Raw genomic sequence first — 25,481 nt, 5'->3', positions numbered from 1 at the left:
ATACGATCTCAGAAATCCAGTGATACATACATGTTGTGATCTTATTTTCACCTGTCAGCATAAATGTATACTAAGTATGTGTATGTTTTCGCCTTCGTATGCAAGTGAAATACAAATAAGAGAGCTATCATGCAAAAAAACGCCCACACACGTTCACATACAGGTGAACTGTGATGATACAATTGTGTCTCATGGGACTTAACATACAGTAATTTAAAGGGTCTGTTCAGCCAGTTTTCTGTATCTCACTTGTTGACGCTTTAAATTGTCATTGCTGCTCAGGTGTAATGGAGGTTCATGGAGTCACTTCAGGGGTGATGCTCCTTTCATGAAACAGTGTCTCTGCTTTTTGGATAATACAAAGAACATGCTGTCAACGGTTCCTGCAGAGGGACAACCCTGATTCAAAGACGTTTGGACTCTGTGTAAAACAATAATAAAACAGAATTCATTTCCAAACAAACTGTGTTTACTGACAACAGTTTGAAGAGTTCCTGAGCTCATGTATGAATCTCCTTCATCCAATCATGTGTTCACAAAGTGGTGAACCTCGCTCCATCCTTGCTTGTGAACGGCTGAGCCTTTCCAGGATTCCAGGATCACGATACTATCACCTGTTACCAATGAGCCTGTTTACCTGTGGAATGATCCAAACAGGTGTTTTTAGAGCGTTCCACATCTTTCAGAAGCTGATGAGCTCAAACATTAAATACGTTGTTTTCGTAGCGTTTTCAGTTGAGTTTATGTCAAAAAGGATTAGCCTTTGTTAAACTCTGTTTTATTCCTGTTTTACACAGCGTCCCAGTGGAAGGGAAGCAGAAATCTAGTGCATAAACTTTAGGAAATCAAACCAAAACTATGACAATGAGTAAGTGAGGCATAACTCTCTATAATTTGGGTGAACCAACCCTTAAATCCTGGTCACGTTATGATGTCCCTGCCACCCCTGCTGTTGAGCCATAAGTCACGTAATGGATGGGAAAAAGACGTCCATGTGGTTAGAAGAGCATCAACAGTTGTTCTTGTTATTTAACAGTATTTTTATAAGGGGGCAGGTTACGTCTACCGCTCGGTTCTGGCTGAAGTCGTAAAGATGCCGAGACAACACCGTCCTCCTCGGAGGTCATTAGTGGCTGGGAAAAAACGGGACTGGAATTTCACAAGGAAATTCTCCGGGGGGCCCAAACAACAGAAATTTGGGGGCTCGGGCACTTTCCGAACGCCAGCAGCTGTCAGGGGGGCGAGGGAAGAGCCATACCGAAGTCTGCTTTATTGAAACAGGTGGTGCTAACAAGGCTCCGCTGTTACAGGGTGCTGACAGCCAACATAAGTTTCCATTCACACCTACTGTACATGAGCTCGCACCGAGAGGGGCTTTAAAAGAGGATTTTCTGCAAACTATCCGACGGATAGAGGTCTCCTTCATCTGCAGCCAAATGAGGGGATTATGTGATGGAGCTGTCGGGGAGGGTGCAGTCTCTTTTTAGAGCCGCTCACGCTGGCAATAAGTATTAATTAATATGTCAGAATGTTTCAGGTGGGCGAAGATGGATTTTATATATATAGTATGGATCAGTGTGTGTGAGAGAGAGCTCAGGTAGAGGGAGTGCCTCTAAGCGAGGTTATGGAGAGAAGTATGAGAGCGTGCAGTTGTTGAGGAATGGCTGAGAGACGTTTGAGGGCTGAACTCAAATCTCTCCTCTAAACTACCTCCTGCTCTCTCTGTCCCAGAGCCCAGAACATGTTCCGTCAGGCCATGCGCTCCCCCGTCATCATGTTCCACGTGGTGCCGTCGTCCATGAAGGCCCACTACGAGCAGCTGTCCCACGCCGAGAGGAACCCGGCGTACGCCTCGGGCCGCTTCAGCCCCGACTCTCTGACCGGCAGCACCGTCTCTGGCATCGACCACACCCCGCAGAGGATGTCCAGACACGGCTCCCAAACTCAGCCCCACTCCCACCCGCATCCTCACTCCCATCCTCACCCAGACCACGCCGACGGCTATCCCCCTCTGACTCACCCGGCGGTCTCTGCAGCCAAGCCTCCAACAGGACACACCCACTCACCTCAGAGGGGGCTGAACTCCACGCCGACGGCGGGATTTACCAAAAAGGTCGGGAGGAGGCTCAACATCCAGCTGAAGAAAGGTGAGGTGAAGGACGGCCCCTGTTAAAAGATCTAGATCCTGTGCGTTGTAAGAAAGATGCAGCTGGTCGAGTTCTCGTTGGGGCACGAGAAGCTCTGCAACCAAGATGATGAATGAATAGCTCTTATCTGAGTGAGACCATTTTTGTGGAGGTAAATCAAAGAATCTCCTCCAACAGGCAGCCAATGACAGGGAACGTAGTGATGTAAGACACCCCTCGTTTTTTAGGATGGTCTCTCCCACTGCTGCCATTTAGCCTTGAGTGCACCGAGTGCGCCTTTCTATGTCTGAGTCGGTTCTATGTTCCAAAACCAGAAAAGTACTTTATTGTTGTTGTGGAAAACAGTCCTGATGTGATGTATTACATGACTTTGTCTTTGAAGCGTCCTGTGATTGTTTCCAGAGGGTCTGTGAAAATGGCCTCTCATGCTTTGCGTTCCCCGGGCTTCCACAAATGAGACGGATGCTTTGTATGTTCTTCGCTTTTCCATTCCGGCTGAATAGACGAGCAGTTTCCCCCTTGCTGGCACATCAAAAACAAGTGTGGGAACAGTTGGTTGAGAAATGGCGGAAAGATGGAAGCGTGCAGAATGTGAACAATTACGTAACAGGTTTAAAACCACTGAGAGTTTAGCATGCTGATGTGAGCGGCCGGCGATGAGTCCAGTAAACTGCAGAATCTGGCAGGTGGAAGCACAGAATGAAAGGCGATGTCGGGAATCAAACTTCAGGGACATTTCCTCAGTGTGGACTTTGACTGACAGCTGGCACAGGTGGCCCAAACCTCTGCCAACAGGATACCAGGTGTCGGCGCCAGCTCTCAGGGCCGGAGAGCCTGTTGCTTAGCAGCCGCTGGTCCCCTTGTGCTGTCAAATGCCACAGCAAAGAGTCTGACAGGGCTGTGCCATATGCCCGCTCAGGTTCGCCCAGATCTGCTCCCTCTCTTACAGCTGGAACGGAGCCAGAGCATAAAACATAAAAACACCCAGCTGGTTGTTGCATCTTCCATCCCGGCTGCTGTTTCCACTCGTTCCTCCGTCGTAGTTTTTCCTCCGCGCTCACATCCCTGCTTAGTCATAACACCCTGAACGCACCACATCCTGCGCTTGGTATTCCAGCAGATCTGTTATGTTGTCAAGCAACGATGTTATCTTTTCTCATTCCACCTTTTGTTTGCTGTTGTCGGAGCAGACACTTGCGGGGATTAACAGCGACTCCCGAGAGGCTGTTTGGCTCGTCTGTTTTGTTTCGAGTGCCGACTTTCGCCCACAGCTTTGAGCGCAGATTAAACTCCCGTATTGTTTATACGCTTGAATCAGACACCGGTCTCCTCGCAAATCCTGGGGAGTATCAAAATCAATCAGAGAATCCCATTCTGCAGAGGAAATTGCTTAGGTATGTCTTAATCAAGCTAATGGGAGTTTAAAAGATCCTCCTCCCTGTTTAAAGCCAGGAACGCTAGAAGCATTTACCGGTGAGTATAATACCGCACCTTGTCTGCCTGCGGGAAGTTGATTGGCTCATCAATGTAGGGGATTAGGTAGAGGATGTGAAACAGAATAGCTAAGTGTTCTGCTTTTCTTTGCATCAGCTCAGTCAGACAGGCACTGAGGATTAGGGCCTGGATTCTGATACAGCACGGATGCTCATTATTGTTTTTATATTGACTTTGTTTTGCACAGACGTGTCATTTGGCTCCGGCTCTGATTTAAAACACATGCGTGAAGTGCCTGATCAGAGCTCGCAGAGAGCGGGATGTGGGCAGGCCTGATGCTTGTGGGGACGGACAGATTGGAGTGTGTTGATCACATCTGCGTTGACAGAGGTGGACGTGCAGGACTCAATCAGTGATGCTTTAGTCACTCCCCCATGACCACAGGCAGTGCAGCAGGTTGTTTTTCAGTTTCTGGCTTCAATTAAATATCAGGCAAAAGTATTAAAAGTCTTCAGGCTGAAGTTACTTCCTGGCACCGCGTGTTTGGATGCACTTATTACACAGTTCAGCTTTTTATTGTAAAAGAACTAAGTTGCTTTGCCTCACAATATATCCCACTTTAATAATTCAGCATAAACCTGCGCGAGCTCTCTGCTGACAGGATGCAGGATTTAACTTGCTTAATAGTAGGAAATTGTTTGTTTGTCTATCAGGATTATTGATGACATGAGATACAGACCTGCGTTCCTAATGGTCCGTAATGAGACACTCCTAAAGGGTTGCAGGCAAAAACTGCAAATGCACACAAACAAAATCACATCCGCCCACGTAAACATAGATAAATAAGCACAGACAGATTCGCAACATCTAAAGACGCTGTGTGCCGTCAGTGCCAGGTCACAGTGAGAATCACCAGCACGCTCTCTGAGAATCGATGGGTGTGTGACGGGTGTGTGTTCGCTGTCGAGTTTTTCTTTGTCGCGGAATAGATGCAGAGCAGAAAGCTCTGATGGCGTCGGCACAGCTGGCGAGGTCCTCCTGTGTTTCCCGCAGTGGATTCTCCAGTTTCCTCAAGGTTACACCAGGTTGTCAGTGGTGTAAATTTGCATATTTCAACTTAAGTGAACTGATTTGAATGCTGTTGTCGGGGTTTCATCCATCAGAGGTTTGAAGCGCTGTTTATTCCAGGTGAGGTGGGCAGAAACTGAACTGATACTCCTGATTAAACAAATCTGAACGCTTAGAACTGCCACAAACCTACATCAGACCCAGGAGAACCATGTAAGTATGAACGTACTCACGGCAGCTTGAGCCGCAGAGGGAATAGAGGAGCTCGTGCCTTCAGATTAAACCAGATTCCATCATGAGACCTCCCCTCTTCCCTGCTCATCCGACAGGTCCTGAGGGTCTCGGCTTCAGCATAACATCGCGGGACGTTCCCATCGGCGGCTCGGCACCCATCTACGTGAAGAACATTCTGCCTCGGGGAGCTGCCATCCAAGATGGCCGCCTCAAGGCAGGAGACAGGCTGCTGGAGGTGAGAGAGCGCAGTGATGCTGAACAGAGCAGCTCAGTGTGTGCAGGAGTTGATGTGTTTGTTAAGCAGGCGTGCAGCAGGCAGTGGTGGTGGTTTGGTAAAATGAGACAAAGCCCAGCAGGAAGTGTGTGTCACAGCGTGAAGACCCCACAGATACTAATGCGTTTAATCCATCAGAAATACCTGTCATCTGTTGAATTTAAATTGGGACTAATTAATTAATCAGGTAACTTTTATATGGAAATTGAGCATCCTGGAATTAAATCAAAGAACATGTTTTCGTGCTCCATCTTGAACAGCTTTTGAAGTTGAGTTATCCCACATTGCATGAAGGATTGCATCTCTGAGGTTATCAGACAAAACTTTGAATCCTTTGATCCACGGATTTATTTTTCACTTCAAGCTTTTTCAGCCAGTGATGAAATGACTGTTCAGACCACAACTTTGGACAAAAAGCAAGAATTTGCTGCTTTTCTCTTTTAAAACTCCATTTAGAAGTAAACGCTGTCACTTCTGCTCAGGTGAATGGAGTGGACCTGAACGGGCGGACCCAGGAGGAGGTGGTGTCTCTGCTCAGGGCCACGCCCATGGGCGGGGCTGTGGGGCTGCTGGTGCTACGGCAGGAGGACACTTTCCTCCCCCGAGAAGTGGTACGTTTGTCATTCCCCCCTTGATCCTGTCAGCATAATGCATTTCACCCCATGATGTGTGCAGTCCTCTGAAGCATGGTTAAGTGTAGGTTATGGGTGTGCGCTCAGGCAGACGGGTGAGGGTTTGTTTTGCGTGCTCCGGGGCTGCCACAGGTACAGTTGATCCCCGCGGCGAGCGGGTGTTGTCTTCTCATTTCCCAGCTAACGCCACATGCTAGCATGCAGATTGATTGTCCCGCTCCGTCGCTGCACTCCTCTCTATTATCACACTGCGGCTAGCCTCAGAGGAAACCTGTAGAGCTCGATCTGTCCTCTTCATCTCCTTCACCCTCTCCTCCTCTCACTTTCACTCCGTCTCTGTCTCTCTTCGCGTGTCACCCTCCCCTCTCGCTGCTTTCATTCTCATTCACCGCTTCACTTTCCTCCTCTCGCTTTGCCAGGTTACCTCCTCTGTCTGTGTTTCCCTCTCTCTCGCTGTGTTTTGCCTCCGAGCTGACTTGCTGGATTGATGGATGTGGGGATGAATAGGCAGACACAGGGCAGGTAGTAGGCACAGAGTGAAAAACACACTTGCCTTGAATATCAATCAGGCAGCATCCTCACACATTACGCTGTACAAACAACAGTACAAATGTTTGTGCTGGCTTTGGATGTGACGGCTGTCACTCCGTCTAGACAGATGCCATTCACCGATGTAACGTCAGTGATTCATGCAAACTGCTGCTAATTTAGTCGGTACGTTTGTCACATCTGTTTGCTTTTCTCAAGGTTGTGTTTTTACATGCTGCCAGATGTTGTAATTCATAATCTTTGCAGAAAATCAGGTTTAATGCACATCTGGAGTTACCTCAAAGACGTCTGATGAATAAGTCAGCTCATGGTAGCGAAGAAGAAAACCAGGCAGAGGAAGACGCTGACTTAAGAGTGTTTTTGTTTTCTTTTTTCATGTGGGAGAGTGAAGAGTGCAAGCTGTTAGCGAGCTTTAAATCACATCGGTGTTTACTCCACAGCAGCGGTCAATGATTCTCTGCTATCTCTCCCGCTGCACAGGCTGGCTTTAACACAGGCCTTATCGAGCAGTAACATGAGTTATGGCACCAAACAGCCTTAAATCCCCCCTCCGTTGTCATAGAATGGTCTCTTCCAGCACCCTCAGCAGTCACCGGGGCCATTACAGGCACACGCAGCCATTCGCTGGCAAGTAGTGTCAATCAAATGGCTGATTGGTGACAATTATCACAGCAAGGGATGCAGAGGAGGCTACTGGCTGCCTGTCGCCACGGGCGAAGTTGGATGAGAGGAGCTGCCACACTGGTCGATGCTCTTCTTTAGATTAGAGCGCGTCTCTGAGTGCGACTGACTCTGCTTCGTTGGTAGTTAGAGGGTGGGATTTATTTGATCAGTGGTTATCAGCTGTAGAGGGAGGAGAGGGTGATGTGAAAGGCCTGAGATGGGACTCGAGGGAGATGAGGCCCAGTGCACAAAATGAGCAGCTTCAGTCTTTATCTAAAGCTGGCTAAGCATTTTCTCATGGCTTTCAGAGATACGGAGGCTAAACAGCATGTCAGTTAGCAGAATATGGCAACGTGCGTTACATATCAGCGACAACACAAACTGCATGGCCAAAATGAGCTCAACCCAAAGAGCTTCAGGTGCAAACAGCACATTTTCTCAGCACATACTGTAAACATGAATTAAAAATGGCAGTTACTAAACTTTATTTATTAAACCTCATGTATGTAATTTGATGGAAAAATAAAGTCAGCAGCTGTTGTTCAGCTGCCATGTGCAGCAGGTGCACTGGACAGCCTAGTTTATCCCTCATCTGTGTCTGTGTCAATAGCATGATTGAACTAGTTATTGAGCTTTCAACAGTAACAGCATTAGCAAAATAATCTAAAATGCTATTATTAATGCACTACACATGCATGCATCATTGATAGAAAATGAAACTCACTGTCCTTTGCTGCCTCATTAGCGGGTCGGCCTGTGCACAGCCTGAGAGGCAGACCTCAGGGAGAATGTTAAAGATCACCGCTCACCGAATAAAATCACGTTCAAAGAAACACACTACTCTTATGGAAGAGCTGCAGCTGAGATTCAGCGTGTGGTGAGAGGACAGGTGTCCGTCGTGCAATGTGTTCATCAGTGAGTATTGCACAGATCAGAGTGTGTGATGCTTTCTGTCAAAGCTCAGGGGGAACACACTCCGTGAAGCGCTGACCGTTGCTTCCAAAGCTCATGGGTCACCTGGGCTGCTCTCATCTGGTGAGCTGAGACCTGCTCCTATCAGGATTCTGGCAGCTGGACAGGAAGGGGACGCTGCTTACAGAGACTCTAGAGAGTAAATCAAGCTGAGACTGTAAAAGTTCTTACCCCCTCCTGTCCCCAGTGGAAGTAACGCCTTGAAGACTCTCACATTTTGTCCTTGCAAACTCTGCAGTTGTTTCTGCGCCACAGTTTATAGTCTGCTGACATCTGTCACTTTGCATGCCCATTTATTCATCACGCTGCTTCCGTTCCCTCTTCCACCGCTTCATGTGTGCTCAAATGTTCACTGTTCCTGTCAATAAATATTTTTGCTTGATTGCTGTTGGTTCTCATCTGCCCTCCACCCTCTAGAACGCCGAGCCCCAGATGCAGTGCCCCAGAGATTTGGTAAGACTCCACCCCGACACTAGCCTGCAATTAAACCCACTTCCAGAAACCATCTCCTCCTCCTTAACAGCTCCTGCTCCTTTATTTAGCCTCAACTCCCCCTTGCATGCATGTTATTAATCTCTGCTAGGAGAAACACGTGTTGTTATCACCCAGTTGGGATAAAAACAATAGCTTATGCATGCATTCAGGGTCCACGTGTAAACTAGCTGGTTAATCAAAGTGCAAGTCACTAGTCATGCATAGAAATATTAGCAACTCTAATTTTAATCTCCATCCAGAGTTGCTCTAACAAATCACAATTTCATGGTTCATCAGTATGGACTGTTCGGGCTGTGCTGCAGAATAATTCGCTCCATCACTCCCCTCAGAGTTGTATTTGTCAGTGAAGGTGAGAAACACATGGGAGTTTGCTTTATTTGTCGGCTGTGGATAAGGTTGTCAGTCTGGCCTTCGTGCAGCAGACTCGCTCTGACATGTGAGCTGAATAACAAACAGTCTGTTTAGTTTGTGTTTCACTTTATTGAGGGGGAAACTGCAGGCAGAGCTGGCTGTGGCTGTCTGCGCGCCAAACCTACCCAGAAACTTTGACAACTTCGACATATGACGCCATCTGTAATAGAAGCACTCGACATATATACAGCCTAATATATCATATCCATAAATACCCGGGCGCTGAATGCAAATAAACATTCCTAATGTTGGCACTGCAGAGGCAGCAGATGCAGTTTTAGTATGAGAATCTACCTTCTGTGAGGAATCAGCTCTGAGCAGGATGTACAGTATCTCCAGTTGTTACGAAGCAGACTCAGTAGCCTGAATGTCGCTCACATCTGAGAGTGTCTGCGCCGCAGCAGCTGCTAAAAGCTCGTCTGTCTTTACTGCTGGAATTAAAAGGCCGTTCACATTTCCATCACTCTCCCTTTACAAACCCAACTCGAGCTGTAATTTAACGGCCGCAGACTTCGCGTCTTCACATCTGGTCTTACCTTCAGGTTGCATCTGGCCGAGCGCGTGTGATTGGCTGTGTCTGCGTGGCACATTAGAAGTGTAATTGGCCAGTTAATTTGATTGGTGGAGGAACGTTACGGCGGGGCGTTGTCGATGATTGTGGCTGCAGCTGGCGCGTCTCGTGACGACGTGGATCATCCGTCAGCCTGCAGAGGAACACGCCACATCAGCTGCAGCCTCGTCATGCGAGTTGCTGACGCTTCAGTAAATCTCACGTTATTAATTGGCTTGTTATGAACCACCCTTGGCAAAAGTAGATTGAGACTAAATGCATGTGTATTTAGAAGTACCTGCCCAGTGCACCTTTAAGGACTTAGAGAAGTAAAAGCAGCCGTCGTCTGCTCTTATTTTGGATGTTTACCTCTCTGAAAATCAATGCAACCACAGGGAGGGGAGTCAGAGAGACGCACCACGGCCATACTGTCTCCGCTCTCCCCCATTTTGTCTCCTCTCACCTCCCTCCTTCCCTCCCTTCTGAACTCCAAACCTCCAGATGAGTCCCTCCTCCTCGCCCTTTCCCGGAACATCAACCGCCATAATGGATCCAGCGCCTTTCAGATGTTATCTGTTGTCAGGCGCCTCATTTTAAACATCTGCCGCCAACAACAGCAGCAGAGGCACCGTGATGGTGTTCAGCTATAGACGCAGGGTGTGGATTTAGCAGAACTGGGCGGCTTTTAACGGACGAGTATCCATTTTCAAGTAATAGATACTTTTCCAGTAGATGACGGGAGCGTCGGATGTTGAGAGTTCAGACGGAAACTAACGACTCTTCATGATTAATCTCTTGGTTATTTTTTTCATTACTTGATTCTCTAAGTCTAAAGATTTTCAGAAAATGGTGGAGAATTTCAACTTGTCGGTTCCCAGACTCCTTCAAACTGCTTGTTTTGTCCGAAATGGCCCAAAAATTTAACTATTAGACTTAATAATGAAAGAAAAGCAACAAATCCTCACATTTGAAAAGCGAATGTTTGACAGTTTTGGTTGAAAAGTAACTTAAATGATGATTTAATCAAAATTCTTGTACTAATAGTGCTTTTAAGAGGGACAGGAAGCTTTAAAGTTCAGTGAACTAGAATTGTACCGAGCAGCTTTTGTGCAGCGACAAACAACTTGCACAGTCAGTTTGCAAAGATAAGACCCCACATAGTGTGTAATGCACACAATAAACAGAACTACATCCACGCCTCATCCTACTGATAATGGACTGTATTATCCGTGTGCATGCATTGAAGTGTCCATTCAGGCAGTTTGCATAAAGAAGAAAATCGGCTTCAGTCAAGGTGAATTGCTGGCCTGTGTGCTTTAATAGAGCTTACATGAATCCGATCATTTTTTATTCTAATGGCTTTAATCGCTCTGTTTTTCGCCCTTTGCTCGGTTCAGAAACGTTCAGTTAATGACGTTAAAGCAAACAGAATAGAATATGGAGACAGCTTGTGGACCTGCGGGATTGTCGGCACTCCAGTCGGGGTTTTTGAGGTTGGCACGCCATGACTCATCCTGTGAGAGAGAGCTCTGTCGAGGGTTACACGGCAGACAAAATGCGAGAGCTGAAGTGGAAAAAGCACTCACTTCTTGAAATCGGTCCAATGACCCAAAAATGATCCACGTTTTTGCAGCAGTCCACGAGAGACTGTCATTAGGTGTGTGACACTCTGCTTATTGTATTCAGCTTTCAAGCATGTGGGTGGCTGGAACTGTCACTCATTCCACTTTATTGGTTTTTGTGCAGCAAAGCTAATCTCTGCTGGATTAGATCTTTATAAAATCTTAAATCCTAATCTCCTTCAACCCCTCCGACCCTCCGTGTGAAATAACTGGCTGCGTCACTCCATATTTCTGTGGCTCATCACATTCCTGCTTTGAGTTATTAAGTGTTTCCATCTGAGGGGCTCTTGTCTAACCTGTTGACTTTGACTGCTCCCTGCAGCATCCGAGGCAGCCCGTGACAGCCGGGAAACCCCATTGGCTGATTGAGGTAACTGCTGCATGACATCCCCACCTTGAGTCATTACGCTGCATAGGGAAAACGCATCAGAAGCAAATGAGATACTTCGGGTGGCCTCACAAATAGACCGGGAGTCGTTTAAGCAATTCATTGCTTTGCCAATGGTGTGTAGAAACAAAGCACTTTGTGGGGTTCCTCTGTCTCCCAGCAGCTCTCACTCTCTCTTTAATTTCCTCTGGATCTCTCTTGTTTCTGTCTTTTGTTACCTTCCTTCATGTCTCTTTTTCACTCCATTCTTCCTCGCTTTCCCTCTTTTTCCTCACACACACACACACACACACTTAAGACACACTTAAAGACGCAAATCCTCTTCCCTGCACCTGGCTTCCACAATAGAGTGCTGATCAAAGGCATCCGTCTTTACATGCCTGCCCTGATAGTTCCATAATGGGCCCATAACGTGAACATTCGGCTCCATTGTTTACGCCATTAGTCACACAGGCTTATGGAAAATTACTGCAATGCTATATTGAAAAGCCATCAGCGGTAGCAGCAGTAATGCTGCAGCAACACCGTGCCAAGATGCTATCTATCACACGTGCACGTTTCCTCTCCTCTGCGCACTCAAAGCTGTTATGAAACGGCAATCTGTTAGCACGTTGTAGCGAAATGATGAAGGTTCCCTTGATGACTTGATATAACGTTCAGCGTCGCAGAACATGTGTTGGCTGTAGATGACACAGCAAATACGTCAAGTTGACAGTGTTTAAAGTCTTAGAGCAGTATGTCTGTAACAGGTGTGTCGCTGTGGCGGCTTTGTGTCGGACGATCTGGTCAAATCAGAACAGTTTGATGCATCCAACACGTTTCATGGCACGTCGTCGTTAGCACAGCTTCATTTGCATTTCAGTGTGACGCTGTCACTGTGTATGCAATTATTAGCTTAAATCTGCTAAATACTGCATTGTAATTGGATAACATACCATCATTGATGAAAACGCGTAGTGCAAGATAAACGTCTGCTTATCTAAAGATAATAATGTTAGCACAGAAACAAATCACTCAATTTTGTATAATTATGATGTCATTAAACAGGTCATTACCGACGGGCGAAAGATTTTCACATTTCATTTAAACATCGATGATGAAGCCCAGTAGCCCTGTGTGTGTGTGTGTGTGTGTGTGTGTGTGTGTGTGTGTGTGTGTGTGTGTGTGTGTGTGTGTGTGTGTGTGTCTGTCTGTCTGTCTGTCTGTCTGTGTGTATATGTGTATGATTGCTCGTGTTGTGGGGACATAAATCTGTTTACACAGGACTCGCTGTACTTGTGGGGACAAAGTGCAGGTCCCTATAAATTGTGTATCATTAAATGTGAGGACTTGAGTTAAGGTTTAGGTGAGGGTAAGTCTCCAGGAAATGAATGTAAGTCTATGTGATGTACCCAACATTAAATCTATATATCACATATATATGTATATGTGTGTGTGAGTGAGTGTGTGCGTGTTTGTGATATAGAAATATGGACAGACAGATGTGTGGATTTTTTATTTTTTTGTGAATTCATGAATGGAAATCTGTCGGTTCTTTCGCATCCATGAGCACCAATCAGACCAATAATTTAGATTTTATCTGCTCACTCAACTTTTCATACTTTTAGTACTCTGATATTTCTCATAATACTTATGTACTTTTCACAGGTAAGTATAAGACCTTTACACTGTTGTATTGCTGCTTTGGGTGCATAATGGAGCTTTCAACATAACGGGGAGTAATTCTCAGAGTTACATAACTTGGTATCATTGTTAGCACAACAGGAAAGCGCAGTGATTAATGGTCGCGGCCCTTTTCAGAGGCTCGCCGCTGTTTCTGCAGCGGCCCGTCGCTGACACGTACGAGTCAATCAGAGGGGGACGTTCTACCGCAGAACAGGCTCTCCAGCTTAATTAAAGTGATGTTTCAAGCTGCCACCTGGCCCATACACACACACACACACACACACACACACACACACACACACACACACACACACACATTACAGCCACCCATGCAGCACACACACACATTACAGCCACCCATGCAGCACACACACACTCACACACAGTATACCCTCACATAGACTATACTTTACACATTACAAACTCAAAACACACAAACACCTCAGACGCATACACTCACTACATGTCCACACATAAGTATACTCACGCACTCGCGCGCACCGACGTGGAGCAGCTGCTGGTGTAATTGCTCGAGGTTGGATGAGGTTATAAATGGTTTGTAGTGGGTGGTGGAGCTCCAAAGAGCGAGCCTCATAACGTTCGACTGTCCAGAAGGGGAGAGAGAGAGATACAAAGAGGGCTGCTGATTAGTTTTGGGCAGCAAGTGAGAAGTGTGTGTGTGTGTGTGTGTGTGTGTGTGTGTGTGTGTGTGTGTGTGTGTGTGTGTGTGTGTGTGTGTGTGTGTGTGTGTGTGTTTGTGTGTGTGTGTGTATGAAATGCTTCTTGTACGTGCTGTCGTTGTTGTGGCAGTAGTGTGTGTTGGCAGTCGAAGGTGTGTGTGCAGGCACAGACGCAGTATATTAGGAGAACATGTGTGGTGTGTGCACATGTTCTGTGTGTTTGTACTGACACGTATCCACCTATAGATACACACACACACACACACACACACACACACACACACACACACCTGCCTCTCTCTCCCTGCATGCTGCGCCAGTCTCACCTCCGCCGATCGCACAGGTATTTGATATTCATGGACTATCAGCGTGGAGCTACAGAGAGATGCGTCAAAAGGAGCGGGAGAAGAGAGCGAAGGGGCGGCGAAGGACAAGTGAGGGAAAAATCAGAGAAAAAAGGTGGAGCGAAGAGAAGGGAGGGGATTTTAGCTTGCAGATGAAATGTAGGTGGACACTTTGCAAACTTTTGGCCATCCAGGGGAGAGAGAGGGATGAGGAGGATGATATAGAGGAAGAGGTGAATGTGGTGATGGAGAGCAAAGGGACAGAGTATGAATAAAAAGAGATAGATTGTGCTACAGTAGGCAGCCAACAATGCTCTCCACGCCCGACTTCCCTCCACCAATTACACCCTTCACTGCGTCCCTCGAACCCCCCCTTCCTTGCCATCACCCCCTACTCCTTTTTTTTCTAATTCCCCTCAAGCGACTTTTCCAGATGCCATCAAATCGACAGGTTTGCTCGGCCAGAGCTGAGCTCGCCGCCGCCGCCGACCCGCTAATCGTTTCAGTGGAGAGAAGTGTGTGCGAGTGTGTACAGAAGAAGAAGAAGAAGAAAGTGGGGGAGAGGGCGACTTTGAATTCTCTCAATGCTAAAAATTGACTCACTCTGCTGAATGCAAAGAGGAGTGGAGGCTCTGTGCGTTAGAGGAGCGAAGCGGGAGAGGTTCAAGGGCTGAAGGCGAGTGGAAGAAAGCGACAAAAGAGGGAGAGGGCAGTGAAGGCGACAGAAAGCTGTGGGTGGGAGAGTTAAACTGCATCCGCCTGAGCGCCGTTCACATGTTTCACATCATGTTTAAACCCCTGAATAACAACAATGTGCCGAACTTCTTCTTCCTCTTTGTCGTCTTTCAGTTGCTGAACTGCAGAAGTGAATTTCAGCTGGTTAAACCTCTGATCAGCCTCCTCTGTCTGTGGGCCCCTCAGCTGTGTTTAAAACAGTCTGTCTCTAGAGCTGCAACGATTAATCAATTAGTTTTGACATTTGATTAATTGATTTGAGTAATTTTTAAAGAAAATTCTGATTCCAGCCTCCTAAATGTGAATATTCTCTGGTTTCTTTGCTCCTCTGTGACAGTAAGCTGAATGTATTTGCGTTGTGGACGAAACCAGACCTTTGACAACATTGTCTCGGGTGTCTTTCACCATTTTCTGACATTTTATAGACCAAAAAAACAAATTAATTAACCTTGAAAATACTCCACAGCCGTCAGTTGCAGCTCTGTTCTCATCTCATTGCATCTTTTTCTTGAACAAGCCTAAAATACAGATGCCACCTGTTAACAGACAAGTTGTCCTCTGAACATCACTGAGCAGGTTTTCCAAAGCTGCGTTTGCTCCTTTTTCTGCAGAGCGTTTTCCAAAAGGTCAGTTTTCGCAGCTCGGTGCCAGAAAACGAAGCGAAAACGCTTGTTCGTTAAATGCGGCTCGTTCAGAACGGCCATACTCTTCTCCCAACCGAATGGGATGAAGAAGGAGGAGGAGATGGTGGAAGCTGGAGAAAGAAAAGAAGGTTAGAAAGGGGAGGCGACGCTGGGGGAGAAAGGAAATGAGGAGCAGGAGAAGAGACAGGTGGAAAGAGGTAGACAAAGGAAAGCATGGCGGAGAGGGAGATACAGACGTACAGTGAGCGAGGTGGCGGCGTCTGTCTCCCTTTGTGCTCCTCGAGGATTCATCCCTTTCTGTCAGCCTTTCATTCACACTCCCTCGCTCGCTCACTCCGTCATTGTCACGCTGGCGCTCTCTCTTTCTTTTCGCCCTTTTCTCTTCGGCTCCTCGCCTTTTCACCCTCGCTCGATTTGTCTTCGTCCCTCTCCCTCCCCTCACCTTCATTCAGCTCCTCTCACTTTGAGCTGCCTGGGGTTTATTTATTTTTCACTCCTTTACTCGTGTTTCTTCCTCCCTGCCTTCATCAGCGTCAGTCAGGTCCTTTAAAATCTCTTGAATCGGCTATTTAAAGGTAGCGCTTACCAGTTCGAGGAAAATGTCTCATTTGCATTTTTCTGACCAGTGTTGGGATTGGGATTATCCTCTGCGCCTGTAAATGAATCTCCAGGCCTGCTGAGGTTGTGCATTAAACAAGGTATCCTACCTTTTTTTGTGTGTGTGGGAAAGAAATCAGATTTTAGCTGTTCCTCCTGAATTCATCGTTTTTTTAAGCAGTCAGTTGAAGAAAAGTCAAAGTTGAACATATTTTGCTTGCATTTAGTAGCTTTAACTTAACCACCAGTTGGCACAGTTGCTTAAGAGATAATAGATCTAATACCAAAACTTCAGCCCATCTTAATATCTCTGATGATGCAGCCGTTAGCGCTGCGCTTTAGCCGCTTCAGCTAACGTTCGCTTCATCCACTGACAGGACAAGCGATGCTGCTTTAGCCTTAACATGATGCTATGATGCTAACAGGCAGTTTGTGGCATGTGGGATTTGGAAATGAAATTCTTTTAAATGAAGATTCAGATGTATAAGAGATAAATCCTTTATCAGTTAATAGCTGTTTTATTTTTAACCTTGAAATGACGTCACATCTGCTTTACTGATGGCTCGTATTTTGAGTTGTGATAATTAATTTCCTGTTTTCTGACCATTTGCCGTTTAAGAGGATTATGTCGTTAGTGAGTTGCTTTTTAATTAGCCTTAAATTCGTTTCCCGGCAGAATGAATTGGACTTGAGGTTCCAGAATAATTAAAATCCTCTTGTTTTTTCCGGCTTTGTTTTTAATTTTATCTCTGAATTATTCCAGGTAGCTTTTATTTGTGTGAAACATGCAGACGCTCTACGCTTCATGCTTGCTTCTCCTTATCTCCCTCCTTCCTTCCTTCCTGCCGCTCCCTCCCTTTCCTTCTTGCATCCTCGTTTTTGCCCTTCTCCTCCTCTTCTGCCTCCCCCACCTCCCCCTTCCCCGCTTCGCCTCTCCCTCCATCCCTCTTTCTTCCCCCTGCGTTCCACCCAGAGCAATTCCATCTCTCTCCCAGCAAACAAAAGGAGCTAATGACATGCTGACACCGAGCCCGATGATTGAATTCATTAGGCGTGCACAATAATTGCCAGGCGTGAGCGTGCACGCACCCATCTATTCAGAGGACAGCTGTCAAATAACAAGCAGGAGAGAATAGCTTTTTATTGTTGAGCTGGAAGAGAGGGGGGGAATGAATATAGAGAAAGAGTGAGAGAAGCACCTGTTGTGGAGGGGAAGAGAGAGAGAGAGCACTCAGCATGTCAATTAGGCTGCTGTGTTCATGCAGGGTTACTGGGAAGTTTACTGCCTGTTTGACACACTTGGCATCACGATACAGGTGTGTGGCATTTCAGATTTGTTCTTTAGGGAGTCTTCATACTTCTGCCTGAGTCCCATTAAAAAGCTGAGAGTTTTAGACGTTTGCAGTGAAGACGTTTTATTTTTGTAAAGATAAGGACTGAAGTTTAGGACTCAGGATTAAGCTTAACTATGAGAGGAAGGTTCAGGCTGGGCTTGTTTGTTCATTGACTCTTCTGTTTCATTGAAGCATCACAGTGTTTAAAGTTTGTGTTTGAGGATACTTGCATGTACAGGATGTTGTGTTACTTCAGAATAAAAGCTCTCTAATGGCATTTGTTTAGCTGCATGCTTCGCTTTCCTCCCAGAGGCTAGAAGCTTCTTCCATGCACGACGCACATAGACGTGTTTAGTTAGAACGTTGCCCTTAAGGTCTGATTTCTTTGTAGCAATTCATGTTGCAACCCTGCATGAATTTCTCCAGTATAAACAAAGCTAGACTGATATTGTTTCTGATTGGTGGAGCTGGATACAATCCACTGTTGCCCAGTTGCTTCCTGCGCGTGAGATGAGGAGCTGCAAGAATGAAGACGTTTTGATGAAAAGTAGCTTGAGGCTACACGTCAGGCGTTTCATGTGTAGAATAGGAGCTCCACGCACGAATGCATTAACTTTGATCTTTACAGCCTCGCTCTCCATCAGCGTGCAGCACTGAAACAACACACCGCTTCCTGATTCTGATTAAATCCCTTTCTAATTTGAGGCTGACACTTTCCTAAAAGTTTAAAGAACCACCTACGTGCTTTAGTGCTGATGAACCGGAGCACCGTGCCTTGATTACAGAAGATAAGTCCCTGCCTGCTGAAACTAAGTACCTGATTTAACACTTAGGAGCGCTGGTCTGTTTAACACTAATAAATCTGATGTAGCTAATGAGCTTGCACTCTGATTTACCTCCCTGCTATCTCCAAGGCTGCAATTTATATGCAAGTACTTTTCATTAACCTCAAATGGCCAAATGAATGTCCTTTAACTTTGGCCCTTTGGAGCTTTTGTTTTATTGCTTTACTGCTGGAGTAAATGCATGCATGTCTTTGCTTTGGATGATTAAATACGGTGTGTTTGTGGATAAGTTTAATGTGGATAAGTCCAGAATCTAAATCCGTCACTCTCGCTTTCTTTTTTCCTTCACTTCCAGAAGACGGAGGAGGACGACTTGGTCCTGACTCCAGACGGGACCAGAGAGTTCCTGACCTTTGAGATCCCTCTCAGTGACTCGGGATCAGCCGGGCTGGGCGTCAGCGTCAAAGGCAACCGCTCCAAGGAGAACCACGCTGACCTGGGCATCTTCGTCAAATCCATCATTAACGGAGGCGCAGCCTGCAAGGTACGACGGCGTCTGCTCTAATTAATGAGGGTGTGAGTGAAAATATGGAGAGAAGACGTTTCGTATAAATGATGGGATAGTTTGTATGTGATCTTACGGAGTTCATGGTTCAGCTCAGCTTAAACAGAATAAATACAGTCTTCATATCAACAGAAACATTTCTTTGTGGTTTTATTGGTTTTTACAGCCACAGTCAGTCGATTTATTCAGCAGCAGAAATAGAAGATTTGCTAAAGGACCGCGTGTATCTCTGTTTAACCTGATGCACCTGGTGAGCTGCTGCTCTTACCTGTTCTGAATAAACCCAGCAGCCTGTCACACTGACACCACATCTATGTGACACAGGAGGCCTTGAGTGTCACTTTCTAATGAGTGCAGACGATCTGTGAGGAAGTGACAGGTGTCGCAGTGATGCAACAGGCAGCTTTTTCGGCCTGTTTCAAATCCCTCCACGTGCTTTTGGCAGACAAAGTGAAATAAAATGACTTTTCTGTTCCTCAGCAACTATGAAGAAAAGCTTCATCTGTGATAAAATCTATCAACACAAAGTGCCCCATTTTCTGTTGATGTCTGCGCTGCAGTCAATTTCCAGTCTTTCAACTTGATTGTTTTTCATACAAACAAGTGTGTGTTGACAGAACGTAATAATGCACTTAAAGGTACGCATCTGTGCTGGAGATTAGATCACGGCTGGAATCAGGATACACTCTGAGTGAGACGGTTGGTCTGATTGGATAATGGTTATTGTTATGTTGGGAATATGGATGTTTTTATCTATCGCAGCATTTACTGTTTGCTAGTCGGACAAACGCGAGTTCGAACATCAAAACACCTTTTTACGTGTGATTTCCTGTCCGCCAACAGGACGGGCGGCTTCGAGTGAACGACCAGCTGATCGCCGTCAACGGCGAGTCGCTATTGGGCAAAACCAACCAGGACGCCATGGAGACGCTACGCAAGTCCATGTCGACGGAAGGCAACAAACGAGGGATGATCCAGCTCATCGTGGCCAGACGGGTGGCCAAGAGGAACGAGGTAAGGACGAAGGAGGAAGGCAGACACCAGCTGCTTTCACTTGAGCAGAGACTGTGGATGAATGAGTGAATGAATGAATGAATGAATATGGAGATATGGTAGCACTTATAAACAGAATGATTCCTCCTTTATTTAGCCCGACTGAGCGTTTCTGACCTTTTGCTGCAGCATGTTCACACCTCAGAGCTTCATGTTACAGCTGCAGCTCTGTGAGGTCGCCTGTCGACCCCTGAGCGATTCCAGTGGAGACACTGGGCGGACAAACACCCTGCACCAGTACATGCCAACGTGTGACTGAGGAACGATGGGGGACTGCTTTCGTCCACAGTTACTGCTCAGACTTTCTTCACAGGTTAAAACTCTTCAGAGTTTGAGATAAACGATCAGTGATTTTTGTGCCGCTGCAGATGCGACATTTAATTTAATAACTTCAAATTAAAATCAAAAAGATCAAATTTTCGAGTTTTGGGTCAATTTCTAGTCTATTTCACATCAAAGTGGTTGTAATTGTTGTCTCTGTGTGTTTTCTGTGATGAAATGAAGAAAGTGAATCATGTGACGCTGCCGTGTGAATAAAGACACTCGCAGCGCCGCTTCAATAAGACCGTCTGCAAAAAATGCACAACACAACCCAAAACAAACCACTGGGAAATACCCTCATGAGCAGCAATGAATTGTCTCATGAAATAAAAATAGTTAGGTCGTAGCAGTTCACCACCCCCTCCCACGCACGCTCACCTCCCTCGAGGCAGCTGGAGGATTTTTTTTTTTTTTTTATAAAACAAGGCTGCAGACGGACCTACACAACTTTTTCCTCCCCTCAATGTCATGTTTTCACATTCTCTGTACACCCCGGCCTGTCGCCTGCTTGAAAGCCGAGGCCGAGTCTGTGTGCAGCGGCAGCGCCGTGTGGTTGCGTATGGCCGTGCACGTCTGCGTGCACGTGCACGCCTCTGGCATCGCCTGGCTTCCCTGCTCTCCTTTTCCAACCTGGTGTGTCAAAGTTTTGATTTCCCCTCGGTCCGTCTGGTAATTGAAAGCAGAGGCTAAGCCTGGAGGTGTGTTTTATGTTTGTGTGTCTCTGTGTGTGTACACGCACACGTCTTTGTGTCTTGCCCGTGTGTGTGTGCGTGCGTGTGTGTTATGAGTGTGCAGTTTGTGCTTTTGTACAGCCTGCTTATGCATGTATGCATTTGTTTTCAGGGATCTTTCTGTGTCTTGGTGTGCAAACAGAAACAGTGTTTGTGTGTGTGTGTGTTGTGTCGTGTGTGTGTGTGTGTGTGCGTGTGTGTGTAGTGCGGCCATGTCAACGCAGTGAGGCTACACAGACAGCCGCCTGGATGAATAAAATTTGAGCGCTGGGAGTCTTGTCAATCTCCGCTTCACATGCAAAGCCGGAGGCATGGCCTGAGGCTGTCCAAGTATCTGGCTATTTATAAGAAGTAGTGTCCAAGCCACTCAGAGAGGAGGAAAACAACAATTTAATACACTCATAGTCAAAGAGGCTGATTTACAAAGTCACTATAGATGTTCATACCTCATAAGCAGCTGTCAGTCAAATATTAGCTCAATTCAAGTCAGAGCCAATTACTGTGAGAGGAAAGCTGTGGCTCAGTTTGACGGATCGTCATGCTGACATTTGGGATCAAGTGATCCTGTGTTTACTTTCTTTCCATGTTTCCATCCCCTGACAGCGATCTCAGATCAATCTCTAATGTTTGCCGTTGTATAAATCACAAGCCCGACTGCTGCCGTTCCCTCCTCCATCCCCACAGAAGCACAGTGAGCCCACAGCAGCCGGTCTGCGCCCGGCGGGATCCAGACCTTCCCGGAGTTCAATTATCAGCCTGAATATGCAATAAGCTGCGGCGCGATTTGTCAGCGCGCCCTCGGTGCGGCGAATCCCCTCGGCTGTTACTGAGGCGTTTCACCTCGGCCCCTCAGCCGGCCAGTTCATTAACTATCTCATTTAAAGTCGAGAGCAGGCGCGTGCCAGCAGTCACGGCGCCATATGGCGACCTCAGAGATTAGTTTGTTCCCATGGAAGAGTTGTTGCATCCGTGCGAAGGTTCGATTGGTTGTTAACTGTGATTCAAGCTATTTAATTAGTCCAGTAATTAAGTGAAAATACGGATGTTTTTCATCTATAGTTGAAGATGAAATCCTGTAATATGAATTTCTATTTTTTTACTTAAACACTGTACTTACTTTACTGGAGTATTTCACTTCACACTCCTTCCTATAGAAGGTAATGTCGTACTTTATACTCCACCACAGGATGATCAACTTCTAAACATGTTAAATTTGGCTCTACAGCAGCCGGCTGAGACATTAAAATGATGCTTGCGTAAAAATGCAGCACCATCACCGTTTTGATATTTAAGTACATTTGCAAAAACAAAAATACTTATGTACTTTTGATGCATTGCAGTACTGATACTTTTATGTTCTTTTATGTTTTCTGCCACTTGGCTTCTCCTCATATACCCACACGTGTCCTGGACTGTTTGTGCAGATCAGAATCTGCTCGCTGGTGTTTATTACAGCACCTCAACCATTTAGTGGGCAAAGATCTGCCAAAATTGAATCCCAGTCTAGCAAGTTCCAGTCGTTGATCAGAGTAATTTAGTTCCAGCATTAAGTTGAGTGTTATTGTTTGTTATGGGATGCTGTGGCGATGGTTATCTTTATGGCAAAGAGCTATCGTCACCTTCAGCAATAAATGCAGAAACCATAGCAAATCAATACAGTTAACTATCCAAAGGACAAACAAACACACACACACAGACGCACACACACACACACACACACACACACACCGTGGAAAGGCCGAGGACGTGTGTTTATGGGTGACAGAGCCAGCAAATGGTCTATTTGTCCAGCAAACAAGTGATTGTCATCGTGGGTCCTGAGGGAAATGTCAAGATGCTAGCAAGCTAACGTCCCCTGAGGGGGAAAACTAGCTCGCTAACAGCCTGTGGCTTAACAGCCTATTGGAAATCCATGCTCATTTACCCTGGTTATCACACTGCTAGCATTAGCATGGATAGCGGACCCTGTGTCCATCCATTACGGTTAAACGTTAGGATGGCAGGTTCCCTTCCGCCTCACTCTCTGACTTTCCTCCAGAATTAGTGGGACTGGAGCTCTTTCTGCCTCGTGTTTGTGCTCTGTGAATATAACCTGCAAAGGTTTATGAGCCTGATCAGGGAGAGTAAACGATGCAGGACAGTAAAGAACAAAGACTGACTGAATAAAATGATTCTGATCTTACCTCCTTCCTCATTCAGGAGGCACCAGGGAGTCCGCTGGGATCTCAGACCATGAACACCTCTCTGGACGACCACGAGCGCCGAATCTCCCACTCCTTGTACGGTGGCCTGGAGGGCCTTGATGACAACTTGATGCCACGACAAGGCATGATGCCTCGCACAATAGGTGAGACTGACGGATTTGTTCTCAGAACTTGTTGTACTGTATAGTAGATTTGAAACAGTAGCTAACGTTACGCCATTTCCACCATTGTCCGACTCGTCTCCTTCCGACTGCAGGTGGTTAACAAGACATTTTTTTGGCTTTTTTCTGTCAAATTCTCGCATTTTTCACCCTTTTGGTACTCAATAAAAGCTCCTTGTGGTTTCTCGGTTCAATCGATTTCAGCAACCGTACACGATGCAGAACATTTTGAGTGTGTGTTATCGTGCTTCCTATGCAGAAAATCACTTCCTGCCCTCCATCTGCAGCTCGCGCCACAACAAAAGAGTGACGTGACATCATATGCAAACAGCCTATTGCTGCTGATCACAGTGTTTCCTCCCTGGTTGAGGTTTATGTGCCTTCTGAGGTGGATCTTTATGCCACGCTGTGTTCCTATGCTGAGATCAATTACACAGTAATAATGGTACCACGCAGCAGACAAACAGAATAAAAGGGCAGCTCTTAGAATACAAATGCAGCATTTACATTTCCCTTCTGTTCGTCTGTGTTTTCCTGATAGATTCTATGGTCTAACCTGCCAGGCTTTGTCAACACAGAATATGGGCTAATTGTGTCATCTGGTCTGAGTTCCTGTCAAGACTCAGTGGCTTTTAATGTCTCGGAAAATGTCAGGGAGAGGCAGACAGAGATGGAAAAATGGCCCCTAGGCGATTTGTTGCTGCAGACGCCCTGCCAGTGATTGATTCTGTCTTTGTGGGTGTTTGTGTTGTGTGTTTTCTGAAAGCGTGGCCGTGTATGTGTGTTAGCTTGCATGCTGATGTCTATTTCGTCACTCTAACCAGCTCTGAGTTGGTTTGCAAGTGAGTGTCTGTGTGTGTGGGATTAAGTGAAATAGATTAGTAAGCATATTTGTGTGCGCGTGTGAGGGCTCTGCACATGGCTGTGCAGGATTGCATGTGGGTAGCCGTTGAATGATTGATGGACGGGCGGTGAAGTTGCCGAGTGTCAGAGAAAACCTTCTATGCACCAGATGGTGAAGCTGCGCGGCTCGCCTGTGTTAAATTCAAGAAAGTACAGAACAACCCAACTGGCTTTGTTCCTTTTGTCGTCTGCGGTTTGTTTGCTTTGCGTTTCAGCACGTCAGTCCAGAAAAGAGCGTACACAACATGTATATTCATTAAGCACAGGAAGAGTTGGTACACCAACTTTTTGTCAATTAGCTCGTAGCAACTTCACCTCGTTCATCAATGAAAGTGAAAGTGTGAACTTTCTTTTCATGCAAATTGGTTGACATTGACACTGTTGTTGGTGTAAACTCAAAAAAAAAAAGGTGCGAGTTATGATTGACAAAAGAAGTGTTAATAGGTGAAGTTGCAGGAAGCTGCCACAGTGGCTGCATTCATCCAGGCTCAGCAGCCAGCGAGGGCTTATAATGAGCGTGCAGGGTCGGCAGATACGCAGGAGATAACAGCAGCTCGACAACAGCAAACAAGATCATTGTCACTGAGGCGAGCGGATGAGCTGACGTCTGTATCTGCACGCCTTTCATAGCAGCTAGCGTCGATCAAAGTGCTGTAATCACTCTACATGTACGGTGGAGAATCAACACGGTGCTGCCAGCGTGCACATATCCACACGCAGAGCGGCAGCAGTACCTGGAAGCTGGATGTGCTGAAGCTTCAAGAAGTCACAGTCTGCAGGTCAGTGAGGGGCAGCGAGTTCAGGACTCTGTTTCCAAAGGAGAGCACCTTCAGAGAGCATTTAGCCAGCAGCTTCTCCTTCTGAGCCGGCTCTGACTGTCCCTTCTGACCAGTGTGGCGGCAGCAGGTCAGATCAGCTGTCGCTCATCAGCGTTGGTACCACGAGTAACTCGATTAGGCCAAAGTGATGCTTGTCTGATGTCAGGTTCAAGGACTCTGATCTGGATCAGGGCCAAAACAGCTTGATTGAGACACCGCTGAGCCAGTTTCCAGGTGCAGGGTTGTGATCATCTGTAGTAAAAGACATTTGGGAACAAACGAGCTGAGCAGGTACATGTTTGTTTGCTCTTTAAGCCGGAGAGGACAGAATAGTCCCAGTGTGACCCTGAAGGACGACACAGGGGAAGAAAAATCTGAAATGCAAAGTTATTATTGGTATTCAATCTTCCCTGACATAGAATTAAAGGTTGTTCAAAATGTGGAACAGCTCGCCGTCATCAAGCTGAACAAGAACTGGAGGGATTATCCAAAAGATGGAGGC

General features: G+C 46.3%; 1 protein-coding gene across 7 annotated transcripts in view; it reads left to right on the top strand.

Moving 5' to 3' along the window:
* Nucleotides 1-25,481, top strand: part of pard3ab (par-3 family cell polarity regulator alpha, b) — a 207,466-nt gene that overhangs the window by 97,473 nt on the left and 84,512 nt on the right. For 3 of the 7 annotated variants that reach the window (XM_076744050.1, XM_076744045.1, XM_076744044.1), the window contains 8 exons: nt 1,732-2,147; nt 4,979-5,118; nt 5,640-5,768; nt 8,391-8,426; nt 11,374-11,421; nt 18,579-18,767; nt 19,632-19,802; nt 23,093-23,240. In XM_076744050.1, coding sequence (XP_076600165.1) covers nt 1,732-2,147; nt 4,979-5,118; nt 5,640-5,768; nt 8,391-8,426; nt 11,374-11,421; nt 18,579-18,767; nt 19,632-19,802; nt 23,093-23,240 — 1,277 coding nt within the window. The remainder of the gene's footprint in view (nt 1-1,731; nt 2,148-4,978; nt 5,119-5,639; nt 5,769-8,390; nt 8,427-11,373; nt 11,422-18,578; nt 18,768-19,631; nt 19,803-23,092; nt 23,241-25,481) is intronic. The other 4 variants (XM_076744046.1, XM_076744051.1, XM_076744048.1 and 1 more) reach the window with 2 other exon arrangements.

This window comes from Chaetodon auriga, chromosome 12 (assembly GCF_051107435.1).
Source record: "Chaetodon auriga isolate fChaAug3 chromosome 12, fChaAug3.hap1, whole genome shotgun sequence".
Lineage (NCBI taxonomy): Eukaryota > Metazoa > Chordata > Actinopteri > Chaetodontiformes > Chaetodontidae > Chaetodon > Chaetodon auriga.
The sequence above is the reverse complement of the archived record's forward strand: the minus strand, read 5'-3'. Positions and strand labels throughout refer to the sequence as shown.